Source organism: Quercus lobata, chromosome 5 (assembly GCF_001633185.2).
Source record: "Quercus lobata isolate SW786 chromosome 5, ValleyOak3.0 Primary Assembly, whole genome shotgun sequence".
In the NCBI taxonomy this organism is placed as follows: domain Eukaryota; kingdom Viridiplantae; phylum Streptophyta; class Magnoliopsida; order Fagales; family Fagaceae; genus Quercus; species Quercus lobata.
Window position 1 is genome coordinate 70,133,795 of NC_044908.1, and position 23,452 is coordinate 70,157,246.

The window sequence follows — 23,452 nt, forward strand, 5'->3', positions numbered from 1 at the left end:
GATTTAGCACCCAAAAAAAAAAGTATCAGATTTAGGTCCATTTAGAGTTGCCCTATTATGACCAATGCTAATTGAAAATTTTAGTATTAGATTATTTTAAAGTATGATTTCTATCTCAAATTAAGAAAAAAAAAAATGCCGAGGTTCAAGTCTATAGGAGAAAGTTTCACACATTTACACAAAAAATCAATAATTGCTGAGCCTGAGCAGCACCCAATCACATGTTGTGTTTAAAACCTCTTCACTCTTATGCGTGAATAACAATTTGTAGGCAGATCGTATGTATCCCAAATTGGGGTGGAACTATGTAGGCCTCCTAAATTTTGATTTTTTTTAATATATATAATTGTTTTAATGTTTTCAAAATTTGGTCTAAAAAAAAGAGTTAGTCTTTCCAAATATTTGAATTAATCCAATGATGCTCTTAAAAAAATAATTGGTTTAATAGTTATAAAAATATAACTTTATTTTTCACAATTCTATTTTTTATTATAAAATATACTTTTATATCTGTTAAATATTTGATAAAGTTTGGTACCAAACATGTTTGAATTTATTTTTTTAATCCGTTAAATAGCAATTAACAAGTTATTGATTTAAAAAAATCTTGCCACTAAAACTACACAATAAGGTTGTGTTTGGCATCAGCTTATAAACTCAAATTTTAGCTTTTAACTTATGTATAGTTTTTTAAAATCTCACATTTTCCCACTTTTTCAAATTGTTTTCAAGATTCAAGTATACTCTTACACACTTTCAGCTAAAAGTTTTCAGCAAAAAGTTAAATAAGTTGTTCCCAAACGGACACAAAATGTCTCTTTAATTGCCACATACTGAATTAGAGTAAGATAACTTCAAATATGTTCAGAGCTTAACTTATTCCTCTAAGTTTTGGATCATTCATGTTTTTGAAAATTTCATTAGTTCAATTAAAAGATTTTTTTATTTACTTTAGTATAAATTGTGATAATTTGTATTGAAAATGAAACTTTTTAAGAATTTCACTATAAAAATGGTAAAAATTAATTTTATTTTATGAATGATCGCCATCAAACATAAGTTTGATCAAAAATACTAAGCTTTTTTTTTTGGTTGGGTGTATATATATATAACAAATCAAATAAAAAAATGTGTGTGTGTATATATATATATATATATATATATATGTATATATAATAAAAAAGAGTGTGTATATATATGTGTGGAGAATTACCTTGATAAATATATTAGTGCCACGACTTGGTCCCCAAACAAAAATGTCTAGCACCACCCTGATCCAAAAAAAAAAATAATAATAATAACAGATATTAGATTTTCGACAGAGGGAGTCAAATAACGTGTCCTTAGCTTCCCCCAATAATTTAATAGCCTTTTAGAAAGTTCACATTATGCGTGACACCAGATTCTTTCTTACAACAATAAGAACAAAGTCATTGTGTTTCTCAAAAAAAAAAAAAAGTCATTGTACACGTAAGCATAATAAAAGCATATTGTGGATCTGTGAGTCTGTGACACGTCTTGACTTAAAAATACAGCCAAACTATTGAGGCATGGTGCTTGTGCCTCCTAGTGAATACAATATAATACTGCCAAATAAGAGGCACGTTGCTAGTGCTTCCTAGTGACAGAATACTGCCAAAATGAGAAACATGAATCATCACGCTTCTGCCTCTTAATGCTCCCAAGAAAACTCAATTGGTCCACACACACACACAAAAAAAAAAAATGGTAGGGTATTATTGTATACATAAACTTGGGGTTCTTTATATCAATTTGCTGGGTTTAGAAGTACAATTTGTGAGATCTACGTAATTCAAAAATCTCCCCTCTAAAGAAGAACTACCATAAAATTGTTACCTCACAAATTTGAAAAATATAGATCAACGAATCTCCCCAAATGTTGGAAAAAGATCTTATTTATTTATCTTAAAATCAAAAAATATCATTTTCACTTTAACTTTTGAATAAATTAAACTTTGGATTAACTCAAAAAAAATCTTTAAAAGATTTTGATTGACACTTCTTCTCGATTACTCACTCCATAAAATTCTTTAATAATTAGCAATAACTACCGGTAAGAACAGAATTTTAATATCTTACATATTTTACAAAACATCCATGTACACTTTTTGTCGTATATTTGACGCATGAACATATAAAAATCAACCGACGCAAACAAGCAAACAACCTCAACCAAAAAAAGAAAAAAAAAAGTACAACATCTTAATCATCCTATGTGTATCCCTCTCCTCTCATGTTTGGCACATGCAAATGTAGAATCAACCGAAGCAATCAAAGGGCACAAAGTGTTTTCCCAACTTTCGAATTCCTAACAAATTTTTTTTTAGATATTAGAATTCCTAACAAATTGAGTTTGACATTTATGGCACCAAATTCCCAGTCAAACCTCAAAACCCAATAAAAAACACACAATTGTCTTATTTTCATTGGTAATTTTTTTTCATTTTTCATTTACTTCCCCAAGTATAACTGCCAGCTTAGTCTCCTTCCTCACGAGAAACCCCACTCGAACTTTCCTTACTCTCCACGTTTCAATTTGCTTATAAATACTAAATCTCAACAAACCCATCATTTCTGCGAAGATAAAAGAAAGAAACACACAGATCCCAAATTATTCCATACCCCACGATTCTCTCTTGTATATACACTAAAACTCCTCTGAGATTCCCTTACTTTACAGTACTTTTTTTTTTTTTTTTTCTCTCTCTCTCTCTCTCTTTCAAAATTTTTGGCGCGAAATCAATGGTGATTGAGAGCTTGGGAGGAGGAGGAGGAGAAGGAGAAGCGCGCCCCGTGATGATCGAGCCGCCGCCGCCGTCGTCGATGATGTTTTCATCCGGCCCCGCCGTCTGTAACTCTCACGCTCCGGCGCCTCCTTCTCCTAGGACTCCTCCGTTGACCGGAGACGATGATTCCGACGGAGACGGATTGGAACTGCTGATTCCGCCGCTGAATTTCTCGATGGTCGATTATGGCATCTTCCGGTCCGGTTTCCCCGATGACGCTAATTTCGGCTTCTTGAAATCCCTAGGCCTCCGTTCCGTTATGTAAGTAAAAGTCTAAAAAAAACGTTTCGTGATTTTTTTTTTTTTTTTTTGAATTGTTTGCTAAGATTTGATTTGATTTGATTTTGATTAGATCTTTGTGCACGGAGCCGTATCCTGAAGTGAGCAAGAAATTCTTGAAAGATAATAAGATTGAGCTGTTCACGTTCGAAATCGATGGTTGTAAGGTTCGGTTTTTCATAGTTGTTTTACTTTGTGTTTGTGATATCGTTGACTCTAATTTTCTGTTTAAATTTTAATTAGCTGAATTTTAAGTTTAGCATTTTTTTTAGTGTTAGTTACTTGTTTAATTATAATATAATTTATAATAAAGAATTAATAATGATATTAGTAAGGTAGTGACTGGCACGCTATTTTGTTGACCAAAAAATGGTATTTATTAACCAGGCATTACTTTAAAGGATTTATAAAAAATTTGGAACAGTACAATTTATCAATGAGTGGTAAAAAATTTCACAATTGTTAAAGATCATTCATAGTGTGATTGATGTTGCCCTCTTTATTTACTCATATAAGAAATGCAACTATGACGTGCTAATCTCTACTTTCGTAGGTGTTATTTGGGTCCCAATATACCTCATAAAGTTTTATTGGAGAAAAACTATTGGCTTCTTGACTTGATTAAAAATGTTTGTTTGTTATATTGTTTGACTTCGTTATGAAAAGTGGAAGTCTTGAGGTTCATTTTTTTTAAATGATTGATTTGTTTGTTTCATGAAATATGGTGTCATTGCTTGAAGTGTTTTTTGAAAGAAACTGAAGAATTTTTCATTGGTTAGATGAACTAAATCATAGAATTGAAAATTGTGGAAATCTGTTGAGGCTGTTGAAAAGATTGAATATGCTTTGGGGTTTTTGCTAATGTAACCAAATTTTGTGCAAGTTGCTTGATATGTACTAATAAATCCCCTTAAGAGGTTTGTAATGCTGGTTCTTCCTTTGAGCTAGTAATTATTGATAAGAAACTGTTAGTGTCAATGGAAGCTTTTTCTCACACACAGTATGTGATTTGTTAATACCATGGCAGGAGCCTTTTGTAAACATTCCTGAGGAAAAAATCCGCAATGCACTCAGAGTTGTTCTTGGTATAATCATTCACATTTAAATTTTTATGTCCAAATTATAGAATAACCTGCTCTTTTTACATTCTGGTAATGCACGTTTTATCTGCTCTGCCATGCCAGATGTGACTAAACACCCAGTCCTGATTCATTGCAAGAGAGGGAAGGTATCATATTGTGATTGATTTTGATTTTCTGTTTTTTTTCATTCAAACTCATGTGCTATTATTCGGTTTGTGCAGCATCGCACTGGTTGTTTGGTTGGATGTTTAAGAAGATTGCAACGATGGTGCCTGTCATCAGTTTTCGACGAGTACCAGAGGTTTGCTGCTGCTAAGGCCAGAGTGTCCGACCAGAGGTTCATAGAGTTGTTTGATCTTTCCAGCTTGAGGCAGTCCCCTATATCATTTTCATGTTCAAGGAGACACTAACATAGCAGCACAAAAGAGACATGGTTCAATGTCCAATCGTTTCATAAAGGGCCCCGATGTTGTGTGTTCTTCAAATAATTAGCTTTCTTTTTGAACTCTCTCAACTATCTTTTTTTTTTTTTTTTGAGAAAAACTCTCTCAACTATCTTATCTTGTGAATTACCTCCGTTTCCTAATTTATTAATTAATGAAATAAGATAATATGTACAAATCTCTGTCGCTGTGTGTGAACACATCCCGCAGCTTCATCAACATAAGCTATAAAGAGTTGTTTTTGTTGGGCATCTGCCCTTGTAGGCAAATTGGACACAAGCTATATGAATTTTAATATGATTTTGACTAGTTTATGAAGGTCCCTAATGCATATGCCGAGATTAGATTCCATTCTCCATCTCCTAATGTTTCAAATATACCCTAAAATCTATAAAGAAGTGTATTTTCTTCCTCGCAAGATGCATATAGGAAATAGGATTTGTGTCCAGTGGTGAGTTTTACTGGACACATTTCACATGTCAATTGGCCACTGGATCCAGGACAGTCCTACTGGACACATTTCACACGTGTCAACTGGCCACTGGACCCAAGTGGCACCGAACATAAAACAGGTCAAAAGACTCAAAACTTCTTGGTTCATCTACAAACCAATCAAGAACCTCTTTAAAGACAATTTCACAAGGCCGAAATTACAACAAAATATCAAACACAAAACAAAGGGAAAAAAAAAAAAAAAAAAAAAAAAAAAAAAAAAAAATTTGCACTTTTATAAACATACTTTAAAAAACAAATAAATAAATTCATGTTAACCGAAAAGTAGATTGCCAAAGAGGGCATCAGTAGCCACAGCTTTCCGCACGGATATGAGCTCTCCGATCGGTTCAAAGTGAAGAAATATAAATCTGTTTTTGTACATCATTTGCTCTCTTTGCAATTCATTCTCAAATCTCAAGATTCAACCAAAAGAAAAAAAAAAAATATATATATATATATATATAAATAAATAAATAAATGTGGACGAGCAACAATCAGATCGCCAATCCATAAAATGACGACTGAAACGATATCTCGGCCGTTGATTTTGTTCTACCTCGGTGTTCTCCTCAACGCAGAGACATACAAACTGTCTCTCATTTCTTTAAAACAGAACAGAGGCTTTTGATTCCGACAAAACTTAGGAACAAGAAAACAATGAAAAACCTTTATAAAAATTAAATAGACCCATTTGAAACCCAAACCCTAAAAACGAATTTGAAGCGAGAAAAGAAGATTGGAAGGGTTGTATAATTTTGAGAGCTTATATATATAGAGTGGCTGCTGACCTTTTCCTCCGCTTCCAGATCGTATCCTTATTTACCAACCCTAGCTACTTGTCATTGTTCAATTACGACAATGCCCTTACGCTACCATGTTTGTAGGATTTTTTTTTTTTTTTTTAAATAAAAAATAAAAATTGAAATCACACCTTTTTTTTTTAAAAGAAATTAATTCCACGTTAAAACATAAAATAAAATTTAAACAAATAGTTACATTGAGTTTTAATATGTCCTTGAAAAGGATAAAATTTTAAAAATCAGTTAACATCTGTATGTTTATGATATTCAAAATTTAAATCTCTCATTCTTTGTTGAAAATTTGTAATTATTGAATTTTTTTAAAAGATAAAATTATTGTATTTCATTTATCAAAGCAATCATTTATTTCAATTTAATTGAAAAATCTAAGATATTGTACATTTGTGCATACATAACTATTTCAAAGTTTGTTTATCAAAAAAATAAAAATAAAAAACTATTTCAAAATTTTTCCATAAACCTAATTCCAAAAAATAAAAAGTTTTGCAATAATCCATATATCGTACAAGTGGTTTTAAAATAAATTCTATAATTTGAGACTTTTATGAACTCAACCTTATACTGTAGCTTTTTCTAACTTCAAAGAAAATCATTTTCAATTTAAACTCTATATGTAAGGACACAATTTTTAACGACCCAAGGATGGACTCGTATGTAAAGGGGCCCGAACAATACGTTTTGTATAGAGTGGGGTTGGAAAGGCTGGACCTTGGTCGTTGGGCGACGGCTTGGTCGGGATTTTCATGGAAGCCCATATGAAGGTGGGTTTGGCCTGTATGGCTAAGCCTTACACGGATGCGGTGTGAAGATCTATCTCCTCGGAATAATTCCGAGGAGCGTCTTGTCCTCGTCATCCTTATTCTTTATGAGTTCCTTCTCCTCCTTCCTCCTGGTTCCTGGGCCGCCCCCTTTGTCAATGCAACGAGCTTCCCTTTTATACTAGTATTTCCTTCCCATTCTTCACCTACGTGTCCGTTTCTCCTTGTTTGGGGTGGTTACTCGTCTTGTCAATCCTCACATCAGAGTGGTTGGGAAAAACTGGATAGTATGGTATGAGTATGGGTTTGTCAGGCGCTGAGCTCCACATTAAGGTGTTGGCAGCCTTCTCCCTCGTGCTGCTCTTGTACTAAGTCTGTCATTTTCTTCAGGCGTTTTTGTGAGATGTTTGGACGTAAAGTCGTCCTCGGCCACATCCTTGGGCTTTCAAAGAGCTTTCATTGTGCGTCCTTAGTAGTAGGGCTCCTCGGCCTGGGTTTTGGGCCCTTAATACAAAGTGGGCTGGAACCCCAGATTTTGGGCCCCACACTATACTTTTTGGATTTGATTTAGGAGTTTGATTTTCACAATTAATTGAGGGTTTAAATTGATGCAATTTTAAAAGTCGAATGTTCAATGTGAAAATAATCAAGCTATAGGATTCATTTGTATCAATATTATTTTTTAAGGTTTAGTTTGAAGCTGCCCTTGAAGTATAGAGTTTAAAATGTAACTTAATTTTTTTTGGCCCCAAAATACATGTGATTTGGAAAATTATTTTCAAGAATCTACAGAGTACTAAATCAAAACTCATATTACACCCATTGTTAGCTCGTGGATAGTCTGTTAAAATATTTAGGCATTAAATATATTTAATTAATAAAGAATTTTTTTTCTTATCATCAGACAAGACACCAATTGATTTTTGGGGTAAGTTGATTTGAACATTAAATCTCTTATTTAACTATCAAAGACTTTACCAATTGAGCTAGTTGAAACCCACAATAAAATATTGTTTAGTGTAGTGGATCACTGGATTGCTTTATCTAAAAAACAATGAGTTATAAACTATGTAAGAGCTGAAAAATGGCCCCCAGGCCCACTTAGAATAGTGTACTAGGTATTTCTGACCCAACACAATTAATTTATAAAAGAGTGGACTTGTTAAGTCAACTATAATGCTCTATATGATCCAAGTATGAAATCAATGAAGTCTTGACTCTTAATACGATGAAAAGAAGTGCAAAACAAGTATAAACTCTTCCTCAAGCTTGTCTGATAACGCAATGTTCATATATTATTTGATCAAATCTTGATACAAGTTGATACTCTCTTCCCTCTTGTTCAAGTTCTATCGTTCCAACCCCTTTTTAAAGAGAGCCCCTTCCCTTATATAGTCCCTCCTAATGCATCTGAGCCCTCCACCTAAGCGTCTATGGGTAGTAATTGGGATGCTTGTCCATTAAGACCTTACTGAAGGTGGTAAAGAGTGTTGTGAGCTATGGAACTACTGTTCATTTGTCTTTTCCTCATTAATGCGGTCAACTAAGTTGGTGCAGTGCATTGAATGTGGAGGTGATGGCTACCTTCCCCAGATATTTCCTCTCTTCTTTTCTTGCACGTCTCTAATGTCTTCCATGGTGATTTATCTTTTGGTGCAAGTGGTCAAATGAGGCAATCTCAAGGTGCATTCATTCCTTGGGCTCTTCAAACAATGGGTCTGTTCATTTTCCATCCTCGGACTGAGCCCACGGGCTCTAGATTGTGTTCGAATCATTCCCTCCCACAAACTATAAATTAATATAGTCTAGCATTATTTTATAACTCAAAAAACTTAATATATATTATGATATATTGTGGAAAAGTATGAGCTTTCAAAAGTTTATATTACATCGTTAAAAGAAGCTAACAACTAATCAAAGTATTTCATTTTATATAAATATTAAAATATAAATATTTAATTTAACCACACATGTGGAGCATGTATAGCATGCATTTTTTCTGCACATAATACTGGCATTCAAGTTTCTTAAAAAAAAAAGGAAAAGTAAATTACAAAGTTGGTCCCTAGCCTTTACACCATATCTCACTTTGGTCCCTATCTTTTACATCATATCTCAATTTGGTCCCTAACATTTCAATTGTGTCAATTTGGTCCTCAACCTTTTTACTGCTTTGTCAATTTAGTCCTTGTTGTTACTCTTTGGATGGAAAAAGTTGATGTGTCAAACAAAATAATAAAAACTTATTTTTCATGCCATATCATCTGCCTACTATATTGCCACCTTAGTTGTAAAAAAAAAAAAAAAAAAGTAGTCAATTCTCAATTACTAGAAGCATATGTTTGAAATCGTGGCAGCTTAATTCCAAATTATCTTCTTCAACGAGATTTAGGAAGGAATCAAGTAAATTGTTTCTTGCCTTAGAAACCTCTAATGAAGTTCTTAGTACTTGTTCATTGATGATACCTTCAAAAATCTTGATCAAATTGCCATAATAAATCGTCATCCTTCGCCGTGCACCTTGTGGGTCAATTAAACAAAGTATTGAGAAATAGTTTGTAATATTAGGCTTTCCAGCTAATTCCATGATAACATATACAAGCTCGTGGAAACCTTGAGTTGATAAATCTAAATTATAGGTGCCAAGTCAATGGAAAAATTTGAGTTTGATATGACATTAATTAAGTATTGTAATAAAGGATGCTCAATCAATATCAACCACTTTCCCACTTTTGTTGCAACAATGGTGATTAACGAGAGAGAGAGAGAGAGAGAGAGAGAGAGAGAGAGAGAGAGAGAGAGAGAGAGAGAGAGAGAGAGAGAGAGAGAGAGAGAGAGAGAGAGAGAGAGAGAGAGAGAGAGAGAGAGAGAGAGAGAGAGAGAGAGAGAGAGAGAGAGAGATTTTAGGGATCTTGGTGGTCATGTGTCTTACTTTTAATTTGAGTTTTTTTAACTGACGTGGCAATTCATTTACATGAAAAATACTTTTTTATTATTCCATTTGACACATTAACGTTTTCCATCCAAAAGATAACAGTAGGGAATAAATTAGCACAATACTAAAAAGGTTAGGGACCAAATTAACACAATTAAAAGGTTAAAAACCACATTGAGATATTGTGTAAAGAATAGGGACTAATTTTGCAATTTACCAAATATATATATATATATATAGGCATTCAATTCTTACCCAATTTCTTTAATTATTAAATTTCCATTCCATTTCAACTTTTTTTTATTATAACATATTGTAAGTGAAAAGAGGAGTTTAAATATTTGATGTCTTTATTAAAAAACAAATACAATTTGATCTAAAGATTCTTGAGAATATTTTTTATTTTAAAAATAAATAATTAAAATATTTTGGTTTACTAACTTAACCCTAACTCTTCTTAAAAAAAGAAAAGAAAAGATATAAAATGACCCTAACTCTTATTAAAAAGTTCATATCCTCCACTAAAATAATAAAATCTCCCTTGAAGCTCTCTTTGAAGTATAGAGTTTAAAATGTAACTTGATTTTTTTTGGCCCCGAAATACATGTGCTTTGGAAAATTATTTTCAAGAAAAGACTAGAGAATACTAAATCAATACTCAGGAGACACCAATTAGCTCGTGGAAAGTCCGCTACAAATATTTAAGTATTATATATATTTAATTAATAAAAAATTGTTTAGTGTAGTGGATTGCTTTATCTAAAAAAGTAATGAGTTCTAAACTTTAAATTAACATAGTTTAGCATTATTTTATAACTCTAAAAACTTGATATATATTATGATAAATATATTGGGGAAAAGTATGAGCTTTTAAAAGTTTATATATTACATCTTAGAAGAAGCTAACAAATAATCAACGTATTTCATTTTATATAAATATTAAAATATAGATATTTATTTTAACCACGCATGTGGAGCATGCATATATAACATGCATTTTCCCTGCACAAAATATTGCCATTCAATTCTTACCCAGTTTCTCTAATTATTCCATTTCATTTTTTTTTTTAATAACATATTGTAAGTGAAATGAGGGATTTATATATTTGATGTCTTTATTAAAAAAAAAAAAAAACCATTCCATCTAAAGATCCTTGAGAATATATTTTTAACTCTTATTTAAAAAAAATGGTATTTCCTTTTATATAAATATTTATTTTAACCATGCGTGTTGAGCATGCATAACATGCATTTTCCTTGCGCAAAATATTGCCATTCAATTCTTACCCAGTTTCTCTAATTATTAAATTTCCATTCCATTTTTTTTTATAACATATTGTAAGTGAAAAGAGAGATTTAAATATTTGATGTGTTCATTAAAAAAAAAAAAAAAAAAATGCCATTCGATCTCTAAAGATCCTTGAGAATATATTTTATAAAATTTTATTTGAAAATAAATGAATAAAATATTTTGGTTTACTAACTTAACCCTAACTCTTCTTTAAAAAAAAAAAAAAAGAAAAAAGACCCGAACTCTTATTAAAAAGTTCATATCCTCCACTAAAATAGTAAAATCCCCCTTGAAATTTTTCCTTATGCCCAAAAGCCCATTTATAAAATTCTTAGTCCATACCCATTTATCGAGCCCAATTTTTGAGATGGCTAAGTAAATCCATATTTCTAGCATCTGACATCAATTCCCGGCTTGCCAACAACATGAGGGAACTTTCATTTTCCTCTTCATCCTTTTCCGTTGATGTCCTTTCCAGACATTTGTTGTAGTATTAAGAAGGCATCCTCAAATGAATCAAAATTGCGCCAATCTGCCCCAATTTCCTACTTTAATGTATCAGGATGACCTTATTGTGTTCTCTCAAACAGAAACGTAAGACTTTTTTTTTGAGAAATAATTATAATATGCTGCTAACCCCGCAGCTTGAACCATTTCCCGTATAGACTCCCAAGCACTTTGTGCATGGGATGGTGTCAATACAGCTACAAGGCCTTTGACAGAAACGTAAGACTTGGCAACCATTTAATCTTTGCATTAATCAATTTCAATCCTAGAAATATATATTATGGTTTCCTTCTAATTTCCAAAAAGCAAATTTCAAATCAAATTTATCCTCCTTTAATATATATATTTTTTAATACAAAGATACATCTCTACCTCCAAGATATTGAAGATAAATAGGGAATTTAGGATCTAGAAAGGTCATTGATCCCAAGAAGATAATGGTGCAAAAATTGGTTGAATTATAGGCTATGTTTGGCTCAATGTAAAATGTTTTCGGAGTTTAAAATATTTTTAAGTGAAAATATTTTTCTGAAAGGAAAATCTTTTCAAATGTTTTGTTGCATCCCAAAAAATGCTGGAGGAAAATATTTTAAGGTGTTTGGTTGTGTTCCTGAAAATCCTTCAAATAAAATATTTTATACTAGTCTTGCATATTTTCTCAGATTCCAAACAAATATAATGATAGAAAATCTCAATATATAAACCAAAGAAACAAAAAAAAAAAAAAAAAAATTTAATCTTTCTCAAACTAGACACTAATCCTGAGAAAGGGAGAGAGAGCAAGGTTAGATCATGAGTGACATGGTGGCAAAGTAAGGAAGAGGGAGAAAGTTGGAGGAAGAGGGAGAAAGATGGAGGCAAAGGGAGGAAGAGGGAGAAAGAGGGAGGAAGAGAGAGGAAGGAGGAAAAGTTTATCTTAATCGGTGGTGAGAGAACTGACCATAGATAGCGGTGGAGTCGGGCTGGAGTAGCGGTTAGTGTTCTCTCTCTCTCTCTCTCTCTCTCTCTCTCTCTCTCTCTCTCTGTCTCTCTCTCTCTCTCTCTCTCTCTCTCTCTCTCTCTCTCTCTCTCTCTCTCTCTCTCTCTCTCTCCTCTCTCTCTCTCTCTCTCTCTCTCTCTCTCTCTCTCTCTCTCTCTCTCTCTCAGAGCTGAAAATGGGTGTAATTTGTTTGAAAGTGAAATACAAGTATAAATGGTTTTATACTTAAGGGGGTGAAATTTTACAATCAACTATAATTCATTTTTAGTTTGACCGAGTTTTCCAACCAACCTAAACACAAACGATGGTGTAAAATATTTTCCATATTTCTTTTACACCCAAAACAAACACAACATAGTTTCAAAAATGACACATAATGGGTCAATATACTCACCTCTAATATCTCAGACTCAGAGGTTGTAAATTCAAAAATATAGCTGCTCTATAAAGCTCATCTCCCGTCTAAAAAGGTCTACTAAATAGTAAATAGAGGCATTTGCTTCTCTATTGGCTATGGTACATCCATTAATATCTAGTATGATCATGGAGACCTTAACTTGCAATCCCATCTCCTCGGTTCCCTTTGTACCCTATTTTTCTCGAATATGTGTAACCTTATTCACGGGGGAAAAAATCTACCATTAAAAAAAAAAAAAAGTCTTTTAATGGGAAAAATAAAAGATGTTGACAAAAATATTTCAAAATAACTTTTTTTTTCTATAGTACTTTTTAACATCTTGAAAAATTACCACAAATACTTAGTGCTCACCAACATAGTACTTTATGTACTAGGATACATTTTTCACATATTACATCATAGGACCAAAAAAAAGAAGAAAAAGAAGTCAAAAACCCTGAACTGAAGTAGTATCACCAATTTTTCTCTAACACTTCAATAAGTGAACATATGATAGAACACTGCACCACAAATACCCCTTTGTTTTGCTAGAACACTTTACTAGGTAGATTTTTCACATATTATTAATTTCTTACAACATTACAGGAAAAAAAAAAAAAAAAACCGGTGGGATAAATGGACAACGATTTATATTGCCACTTGTCGAATCAGCAACATAGGGATTCATTTGGATCCCGTGGACCCTGCTGGATGTGATGAACATGTCCGATTTAAGGAGATTGATCTAGAGAGTGAATGATCAAACAACATTGGACGTATCGAACGGTCAAGGATGACCAACTGCAAAACTTTGATTATCAAAAATGACAAAAGATTCTGATCCCACCATCTCTAGCTCTAGGGTTTCATCCACAGCGTCTTTCCTAAACCCTCCTCAATCTTTTCCCTTCACTTCCATTACCAATTTCTCTCTCTCCCATACCAACTGAGCTCCAAAACCAAGCAAACGTATCTCCCAACTAAATCCCTCTTCATCTTCAACCCAACCCATCTTCTGGGGCAATCAAACAGAAGCTAAAATCTTCACAGAAAAGCTTGCATCTTTGAGCTTATTATTTGTAAATTGTAAGTACCCATTTCTCTGTCTTTATTCATAAACACAATTTTATACTTTTTTTTTCTTTGCAAGCTTGCTGCTTTTTTATTCATTTAGATACATATAGATAGATATTTGTGTGTGTTTTAGAGAGAGAGAGAGAGAGATTGAAATTAAATGGGGAAATCAGGGGGTAGGAAGAAGAAGGGTAGTGCAAACCAAGTTTCAGGTGATAATTCAACTGCAAATGCTAATGGTGGTGTTGATTTGGACTCATCAATCTTTTTGAAAAGGGCTCATGAGCTCAAAGAAGAAGGGAACAAGAGGTTTCAGAATAAGGACTATGTGGGTGCTCTTGAGCAGTATGATAATGCTCTTAAACTTACCCCTAAAACCCACCTGGATAGAGCTGTGTTTCATAGCAATAGGGCGGCTTGTTTGATGCAAATGAAGCCCATTGACTATGACACTGTGATTGCTGAGTGTACCATGGCGCTTCAGGTCCAGCCCCGGTTTGTCCGGGCTCTACTTAGGAGGGCTCGGGCATTTGAGGCGATAGGGAAGTATGAAATGGCGATGCAGGATGTGCAGGTGTTGTTGGGGGCTGATCCAAATCATGGTGATGCTTTGGAGATTGCACGAAGGTTGAGGATGGCATTGGGTCCTCGCCAGGATGCACAGCAGGACCTCCAGAGCCGCCCATCCCCTGCTGCCCTTGGGGCTTCTGCAGTTCGTGGTGCCCCAATTGCTGGCTTAGGGCCGTGTTTGCCTGCCCGGCCAGTAGGAAAGAAGCCAACTACTACAGCAGGGGGATCAGTGGTATCGCTTAATAATAAGCCAGAGAGACCCCAAACTGTTCTACCCAATGAAAATGGTCCTGAGTCTAAAGCCCAATTGCCGAAACTTGTGTTGAAGCCTTCAAGTGGCTCTTCAAAACCTGCTAATCCAAGCAAGGATAGCCAGAAGGAACAATCGTCTTCTTCATCAGTGTCATTGCTTACTCATGGGCAACCTACAAAGGCTGCAATCCAATGGAGGCTGTTGAAGCTTGTTTATGATCATGACATAAGGCTTTCCCAGATGCCGGTGAAATGCAGTTTCAGAGTTTTAAGGGAGATTGTGAGCAAACGGTTTCCATCATCAAAGTCAGTTTTGATCAAGTATAAGGACAATGATGGTGATTTGGTGACCATAACCTGTACGGGGGAACTCAGATTTGCAGAGTCTTGTGTGGATAGCCTCGTCCCAAAAGATCCTGAAACAGATAAGGCAGACTCAATTGGGATGTTGAGATTGCACATTGTGGAGGTGAGTCCTGAGCAGGAGCCACCATTATTGGAAGAAGAGGAGGAGAAGGCTATGGAGAGCGAGGGAAATAAGGGAGATGATAGTGGCTCTAATTCGTCACTAAGTGAATCTGTGTTGGAACCTGCTGATGCCATAATTGATAAGCCAGAGAAAGAAGCTCAGAAGGAGAAACCAGGAGCTGCAGAAGATCCTGAATGCAAGGAAGTGGAGATGGATGATTGGTTGTTTGAATTTGCTCAGCTTTTCCGCACCCATGTTGGTATTGACCCAGATGCGCATATTGATTTGCATGAGCTTGGGATGGAGCTTTGTTCTGAGGCACTTGAGGAGACGGTGACAAGTGAAGATGCTCAAGGTCTTTTTGACAAGGCTGCCGCAAAGTTCCAGGAGGTGGCTGCTTTGGCTTTCTTCAATTGGGGAAATGTTCATATGTGTGCAGCTAGAAAACGCATTCCCTTAGATGAATCTGCTGGAAAGGATGTAGTGGCAGCACAGCTTCAAACAGCTTATGACTGGGTTAAGGAAAGATATTCTCTGGCCAGAGTGAAGTATGAGGAGGCACTTCTTATCAAACCTGATTTTTATGAGGGATTGCTTGCTCTGGGGCAGCAGCAATTTGAAATGGCCAAGCTTCATTGGTCATTTGCACTTGCTAAGAAAATAGATCTCTCAAGCTGGGATTCTGCAGAAACGCTCGACCTTTTTGATAGTGCTGAGGAAAAGATGAAGGCTGCGACTGAGATGTGGGAAAAGCTTGAGGAGCAGAGAGCAAAAGAGCTAAAAGATCCAAGTGCAAGCAAGAAGGAAGAGTTATCAAAAAGAAGAAAGAAACAAGGAAGTAATACTGAAGGTGAGCCCTCTAGCCTTGGCAGTCAGGGTGAAATTTCAGCAGATGAAGCAGCAGAACAAGCAGCTGTGATGAGATCACAGATACATCTCTTCTGGGGTAACATGCTTTTTGAGCGATCTCAAGTCGAGTGCAAACTAGGGCTGGGGGGTTGGAAGAAAAACCTGGATGCTGCTGTTGAACGCTTTAAGCTTGCTGGAGCTTCTGAGGCTGACATTTCGATGGTTCTGAAGAACCACTGCTCTAATGGAGATGCATTGGAAGGAGATGAGAAAAAGGTTGCAAAGTTAGACACAGATGTGACTCATGAAGTTAAGAGTGATGTGGTTGATCAAGAATCAGGAAAGTGATATGGATTGATATCATATACCTGCATCACTGCTTGCCTTCAAGTATCTCATCAATCATGAGCATGAACTAGAGAAAGGATATGATTTTTTTCTTATTGAAATGGTGGCTATCTAGAAATCTTTCCTTTTGGTACTGACAAATCAGGTGCCATCCTTAAGCAGCCGTTTACTCAAAAGATTTTGTGCTTTCAGTTCTCCATGCTGATTTTCAAGGTGAAATTTTCTAAAACATTGTTTGAATACGGATGAGTTTTCAATAAACTAGTTCATTTGCTTAGGGTATGATTCTGGCCTTGCCATTCTGAGTGCCAATTTTGTCTAAATCATTGTTTGGACTTTTTTCATTTGTTATATTTCATAATTTGTTTTCATCAAGCAGTTTCTTTTGTGAACCTTTAGGCTGCAGAACTGTTGATGTGTATTTTTCAAATGTGTAGAAAATGAATATTGTGAACTGTGCAACTGCCTTGCCCTACTGCACCCGAAACGAAAAGGGAAAAAAAATCTGGCAATAAAATTGAGGGAACAAAACCTCAGCCCTATGATTTTATTTTATTTTTTGGGATAAAGTGATGATAATACAAGTGACAGGTTACTCCATCCTCCCACATCCATTTTCTTGCTCTTGAGCAGGAGGGGAGAGGACCACTTGAGCTGGTGATCACTTACCCATATATTTTAGTTTGAATTTTTTTTTTAATATACCTGTGAAAGATCCGTCATATTATGCTGCATTGCACTTACAGATGATGACATAGAAAAAAATAGTGTGATGTGACCTAATCTTTGAAAGTGACTTATAATACTTGAGACATTTAGCAAAACAAGAATGGTAATAATACTTAAGAAGAGACTTATTGGTGTGAATGATTGATGGCTGTTTTATGTTTAGATTATTCTGGGTGCATGGTTATGATGCGTTTGTATGTGATGTCACTAAAGTGGGAGGTAAGGTATATGCCTCTTACCTCAATTCAGGTTTTATGGGTTCTGACACGTTTGGAAATCAATGTGGATTGTGCATTGAACCTAGGTGAACTTCTGGCTTGTCATTGAAAAGAGAAACCTTTGCATCCTACTTGGTAAATATAATTAGGCAATTGATATTTCATTGGTTGAAATATTTAAAATATGCTAGTGTGTTCATGCAAGATTTCCAGTGAGAGCTTGCTGAGATCGATAAAAGCATAGTTGGGTTGAAATTTATTCAACTATATGTCTCCTATCTTGTTATTCCATTCCACTGTGTTTGGGGCCAGATATTTTATTAAATCACATTCTTCCTTGCCTATGAGATAAGGTTTGTCACTCCTTATCTCATCCTAACACTGTTGAGGTTGGTTTCTGATAAGCATAGTTGAGTTCTCTCGTCTTTGGGTGTTTATTTGTTACCTGACCATTTTTTCATTTGTCAACAATGGAAACTAAACAAGTCAAGCATTTTGAAAGAATGAAGTAGGAGTTTTATATTTCTGTAGAAACTGCAAATTAGTCTTCCTCACAATTGCCGATCCTAATTTATATCTTACTCTTGCCTTATAAATCTGCATTTATCCCTCTGGTATGATGACTATACCTTTTTGATCAGTCGTGTTGCACAACATTCATTTCATGTAATTTTTACTTTCCACAAGTTAAAGCATTGAAACCCAGATGCAACACTGCTCGCGGCCAACATAACATCCCTTAATCTAGATGACTATTCAACCTGTAAAAATAATAGATATGGCCAGAATAAATTTGATTCGAGACCAGCTCTAGGAATTTGTTTCCCTACCTCAGAAGTCTGTTGTTTCCACGTCTAGTGATGCGAGTTAGAATAAAGCGGTAGCAGTGGTTCAAGTCACCTGCACTTTTGATTAATGTATTTCAGTTATATGGTTCCAGCATAGTAGTGCATTTAGTGTTCCTCTATGCATCAAGTCTTACTCCAATCCTAACTTAATTTATTCCTGCTGCTGGTTTTTGTCTCCCTACTTAGAGTTTCTTTCTGAAGTCTTGGAATTCTTTATACTATCTGGTTTCTAAGTCTGTTTTCATCAGAGCTGATGTGGGATTTTCAATGTTTTATTCTTGCACTTTCTAATACTCGGGAGGAATTTGATTTCAAGGATTCTGAAAACAAACAACCATCTTTTTATTTACAACATTTCAATTAAGAAAAGGATAGTGCTTTGTGTATCCCAGCTATCCAATAACATGAGGGTATCAAGAACCTGGGTCCCCTCATATTGGTGGCAAGAACTTTTAACAAAAAAATTAGTGGTATCAATAAAATGTACTCCTGTTTGTGTGCCTCCAGTGGTACGGTAGCAATTACTTTACTATGGCCTTGGGGAGTGAATCTTTCCTGAGCTGGGGCATGTTTATATTTTGTTAGTGGTCCACTTGCAGAAGATAGATTTTTTATGTGATATTGAAAGTCTAAAAAGGAAATCATATTTACGGGGCATATCATAGTTATCTTAAGGAGAATATGATAATCATTGAGCATTTCCTTCTTATAGGATATACCTTATTCTTTTATGCAATCTGCCTTTCCAGGGCTGAGCTTCTTTAAACTCAACAACTCCTCCTTTTAAGCTTGCACATTAGAGTCCGCTACCATAGTAGGACCTGAAACTAGAAAAAACAGCTTGGAACCTGTTTTTTACCCTTTATAGATGGTCTCCTTATTGTTTATTAATTTACACATTCCTTTAAACTGATTCTGATATGGATTCCCAAAATATGTTCTCAAGCATAATAAGCCAAACTGAATCTTAAGACACATCAAAAGTGCTAAGTTATAGTCATTTTCTAAGTAGTTCACCTAACCAACAGTACCAGCACATACGTGGCGAAATAGGACCTGTAAGTCCAAGACCTATAACTATAAGTTCCATGCTAGTCAAAGCATACCTAAACAACAAACTTATCCAGCAAGACTCATCACTGAGACTTGTTGCTTATTAACATAAACACACACTTAAAACCAGTTACTTCTTTCTGTCATGAGAGGACTCAGACGGTGGGAATAGGACCCAAATTAATGGTGGATTCCATGGCCTTCATGGCTTCAAATCTTGGTTCCTTGGCCTGGAACTTCAGGCCAGCATAGAGATTCATGTAGTCTTCGAACACGAACTTTGGGTATACTTGGCCTTTTTCAGCTTCTTTCTCAATCAATAGCGGTGCTGGATAGATCACAGCATCACTGCCTGGGTTGTAGAATGATGCAATGGACATTCTGTTACCGTCCGGTTGAACAACCACACGGTGCATCACACTCTTGTATTTGCCATTGGTAATGACCTATAAAAGGAACAAGAAGGAAATTAGCACCATAGGATATATATATATATATATATATATATATAAAATCACCCTCATAAAGCTAAAGAATAGAGGGCACACATTCTCTTTATTACATTCTAAAACCATTTCAAATAACATATTTATTAAAAGATAACAGCACATGAATGATATTATAAGTGGAAATGACCTATGAAAGTTAGTATGCTAAGGAAGTACAATATGATAAAGTGGCAAACAGGTTGGGTTGGCCTTGGCCAAATATACCTCAAGTTGGTCACCAATGTTGATCACAATGGAGTGGCGCATTGGGGGAACATCAATCCATTTGCCATCCTTGAGGAGTTGGAGGCCACTGACCTTGTCATCTTGGAAGAGAAGGATGATGCCACCTGCATCGGTGTGGGCCCGAAGGCCCTTGATCAGGTCTGGCTTGGGGCAAGGAGGGTAGTTGCTAACCTTGGTGCCAAAAGTTGGGCCCTTGGACCCATAAAAGGCCTTTTTCAGGTATCCTTTCTCCAACCCAAGATTCTCACACAGCAAGTCCAAGAGTTGCTCAGCTAGTTTCTCTAATTGAAATGCAAATTCCTTCATTGCCTTCCTGAAATTGGTCAAGCAACAATAATTGTGTCAAGGATAGCTAGCTGGCCTTCACCAAATTAAGAAAACGAGTCAGAAGCAATACATGAAATCAATACAGAGTGACATAATGGTGTCCATATATATATATATATATATATATATGTCTTTTTTTAGTAACACCTGTCATATATATTTTGTAATACAACTAGTATGAGAAAAATTAAGTGTAAAGTTATAGTTGTAACCTATAATCTTCATCAAGATCAGGGATTTCAGATATGTTTGAGACAGGAAGGTGGCGCAAGAAAAAGGTGCTTTCCCAGTCCAAATCATTGATTTCAGACTGAACAGCTTCTAGGCCCTTACTCTCCACCATTTCCTTGAACCTCTGTTCCATACACTTCCTGTAATGCTCCTTTGTCAGCTTCTCCACAGAGTCCATGAAATCATGAGAAATGCCATGATTGACCAACTAAAAATGATGTCCAAGACAACAGTTAGTAAAGCTTTCTACATAATAATTGCTTCAAAAGAATAGCAAATAATATAAATATATTACTATACTAGTACCTCAAAAAAGCCCCAGTTCTCACAAGCATCTTTTATCAGTTCCATAACTTCTCCTCTCCCTTCACCATTTAGCTTCTCCAAGTCAATAACTGGGAAAGTCTCCATTCTCTCTTTTCTTTCTTTCTTCCTTCTCTCACTCCTGCTGCTCTCACTTTCTTATGCTTTGTTGAAGTATGATCTCTGAGGGTGGCAAATTTATAGGCTCTAAAAGCAGTGTCAAAGAAGTAAAAAAGCCATCAGGGGTGGGGAGTGGGGACTAGACAGTACTTTACCATAAAAAAACAATTGCCCACTTAGAAAAAGCAATAATTTTAATTAATTTGGTAATAATTAATACTTTCTATATTAGAAAAAAATGGAGGAAAAACTACATTATATCATTTTTAACTAACGTGTAACTAATTTGCAGATACCGGCTATTAGAGAATATAGAATAAAATCATTTTGGACTGAATTGAGATTGTTTTTAAAAATAACACAGATTATTCCTCACAAGATATTTAAAAATGTACCACACATCGTGAGAAACTCAGCCAATTTTTAATTAATTTTAAAATTTATAAAGATTTCATATAGTCTTTTTCACCCTTCCATATAATCTTGTCATATTAGTTTTTATTTTTTAAATGGTAGAATACGTAGTTTTACAAACAATCATAATCCTTAGAAATACCTATCAATAAATAAATAACATGTTTAGAAAAAACAAGATCTTACTAAAATAATAATATATTAGTATTATGTTTGTGAAATGCACAGCTTAATTAAATATTAATATATGTAAATAAATCACAATTATATTAATAATTAGTGTGTCATTTTTTTACTTTAAAAGAGTCTTATTTAAAGTAAAGTAGTTATCTTTTTTTATTTTTTATTATTATTATTATTATTATTATTATTATTATTATTATTATTATTATTATTATTTTACTTTAAAAGAGTCTTATCTAAATAAATTAGTTATCTTAATAATTAATGAGTTAGATGACAAAATCACATTCATTTCATGATGTGTAATACATACGAATATTGAGTTACTTTGTGAAAGCACAGTATGTTGGATGTAAATTTTACTATATTAAAATATTAAAATTATAATATTTTAAAGTACTTGAAACTTTTGATAATAGAATTTAAAATTTATTAAAACTTAGGTGTTAGTTTTACATAGAATACACTATTAGCAACGGAGTTTAATCTAAGGTTGATTATCTTAATAATAAATTAGAGTGTAGGCACTTGTCGCAAATTAAAAAAAAAAAAAAATAAAAAAATAAAACCACTTGTGCAAATATAACTTCTAAAAACCGATAAAGTTTAATTGAAGTTAAATTTTCTTAATAATAAATGAGAACTAGCAAGGCCGGCCCTAGGCTTAGGCTTAGGCCAATTAGGCCATTGCCTAGAGCCCTCTACTAGATAAAGGCCCCAAATTTGGAAGGCAAAAAATGTTTTTTTTTTAATAAATACTTTTGAGAGATACTAAAAAAAAAAATAGTTTACATTTTTTTTCACCGTTAAAAAGACCCAAATAATTAAGTAATGCTAGAGATAGAAATAAAATAAATTTAAATAAATAAGTCTTACAAATAGACGTGTTACTAAGCATAATTTTTTTTTTATTTTTTTATTTTTTTTTATATAAGATAAAAATCCTACTCTAATCTAATCTAAGTATATATGTATGTGAAGCCCTCTTGAAAACTTGAACCCTGACCTTTTTCCTCTACACCTCCACAAGCATTTATACTTGTGGAGTGATCTCTGTGCCAAGGGTGTGCGGTGGTTTACATAATTTTTATAATTTGCTGTAACAATGAATGTGATAGGTGGACTTCAACAAACTATTGAATACATTTTTGAATGAATTTTTGTGATTGGTGGTATATCTTTATAATTCTCATGTTGTAAAATTTATAATATCTCTAGCATTTTTGTAAGTCTCATGTCCTTGATCACATCCGTTACAATATCAGTTTGTAGTAAAATTTGTTATAACTTTAACATTTTCTAAAAAAAAAATCATATTAAAATGTAGAAAGAATGATTTTTTTTTTTAATTATTATATAAAATGCTAGTTAAATATTATTTAAGTGATAACATAAGGCCCCATTTGGAAATTTTGCCTTTGGCCTCTGAAACCTTTGGGCCAGCCCTGTGAGAAGGTAGATACTTGTCGCAAAAAGAAGATAACCACATAAGATCATTCACAGCAGTAGAGCTATTTTTTTAGCTATTTGGCACCACAAAAAGTTATTTTATCTATTTTACCTACTCATTTTACAAAACATCCTGTAGTAGTAGATCTATTTTAGCTTTCAACACAATAAGATAATATAAACATCACAATAAAATAATATATCTACTACAATAAAATAATTGCAAAAAAAAAAAAAACCACAAACCGATCATCTAAAGATTCTGAAGAACAATAAGCAAACCCAAAACCCCAACCACCTCCACTGCCACCCACAACCCACAACCACCTCTACTGTCCACAGGCCACCATTAACACAACCCAAATCCATTAAATTTGCAACAAAATCATCTCAAAAACCGACCAAAATCACACATAAAAACAACTAAAATTCAACAAACCCACAAATCCACAACAAAAAAAACCCACACCACCGCCACAGCCAACAA

The 23,452-nt window shown here is 34.3% G+C and overlaps 3 protein-coding genes and 1 non-coding gene across 5 annotated transcripts; 2 read left to right on the forward strand and 2 right to left on the reverse strand.

Annotated features, from left to right (window-relative positions):
- The first annotated feature begins 2,471 nt into the window (after positions 1–2,471).
- Positions 2,472–4,920, forward strand: LOC115988387 (probable tyrosine-protein phosphatase DSP4). Of its 2 annotated transcripts, XM_031111930.1 has the most exons (4): positions 2,472–3,068; positions 3,160–3,253; positions 4,114–4,171; positions 4,271–4,920. In XM_031111930.1, the coding sequence occupies exons 1-4, from the start codon at positions 2,764–2,766 to the stop codon at positions 4,330–4,332; spliced, it is 519 nt and encodes a 172-aa protein (XP_030967790.1). In that variant the 5' UTR covers positions 2,472–2,763; the 3' UTR covers positions 4,333–4,920. The 2 variants fall into 2 exon arrangements, with proteins under 2 accessions (XP_030967790.1, XP_030967789.1); XM_031111929.1 differs by lacking the exon at positions 4,114–4,171 and having other exon boundaries at positions 2,474–3,068; positions 4,390–4,920.
- Positions 4,921–5,583: 663 nt separating this feature from the next.
- LOC115993440 lies at positions 5,584–5,714 on the reverse strand. Its single transcript, XR_004092976.1, has one exon. It is a non-coding gene; the product is annotated as a small nucleolar RNA snoR111 (small nucleolar RNA).
- Positions 5,715–13,580: 7,866 nt separating this feature from the next.
- Positions 13,581–16,765, forward strand: LOC115989722 (protein CLMP1-like). Its single transcript, XM_031113549.1, has one exon. The coding sequence runs from the start codon at positions 14,029–14,031 to the stop codon at positions 16,354–16,356; it is 2,328 nt and encodes a 775-aa protein (XP_030969409.1). The 5' UTR covers positions 13,581–14,028; the 3' UTR covers positions 16,357–16,765.
- A 2,289-nt stretch (positions 16,766–19,054) lies between these two features.
- LOC115992552 (1-aminocyclopropane-1-carboxylate oxidase) lies at positions 19,055–20,979 on the reverse strand. Its single transcript, XM_031116757.1, has 4 exons — positions 20,803–20,979; positions 20,478–20,704; positions 19,918–20,251; positions 19,055–19,650 (listed from the first exon to the last, which is right to left on the reverse strand). Exons 1-4 carry the CDS (start codon positions 20,905–20,907, stop codon positions 19,360–19,362), a joined length of 957 nt encoding a protein of 318 aa, XP_030972617.1. The 5' UTR covers positions 20,908–20,979; the 3' UTR covers positions 19,055–19,359.
- Between the last annotated feature and the right edge of the window lie 2,473 nt (positions 20,980–23,452).

Coding starts and splice junctions, on each gene's coding strand:
- LOC115988387 (XM_031111929.1), top strand. CDS start 2,764: ATGGTGATTGAGAGCTTGGGAGGAGGAGGAGGAGAAGGAGAAGCGCGC. Junction 3,069..3,159: donor CTAGGCCTCCGTTCCGTTAT/GTAAGTAAAAGT, acceptor GATTTTGATTAG/ATCTTTGTGCACGGAGCCGT. Junction 3,254..4,389: donor TCGAAATCGATGGTTGTAAG/GTTCGGTTTTTC, acceptor CGGTTTGTGCAG/CATCGCACTGGTTGTTTGGT.
- LOC115989722 (XM_031113549.1), top strand. CDS start 14,029: ATGGGGAAATCAGGGGGTAGGAAGAAGAAGGGTAGTGCAAACCAAGTT.
- LOC115992552 (XM_031116757.1), bottom strand. CDS start 20,907: ATGGAGACTTTCCCAGTTATTGACTTGGAGAAGCTAAATGGTGAAGGG. Junction 20,705..20,802: donor AGAACTGGGGCTTTTTTGAG/GTACTAGTATAG, acceptor CATCATTTTTAG/TTGGTCAATCATGGCATTTC. Junction 19,651..19,917: donor ACATTGGTGACCAACTTGAG/GTATATTTGGCC, acceptor TTCCTTTTATAG/GTCATTACCAATGGCAAATA.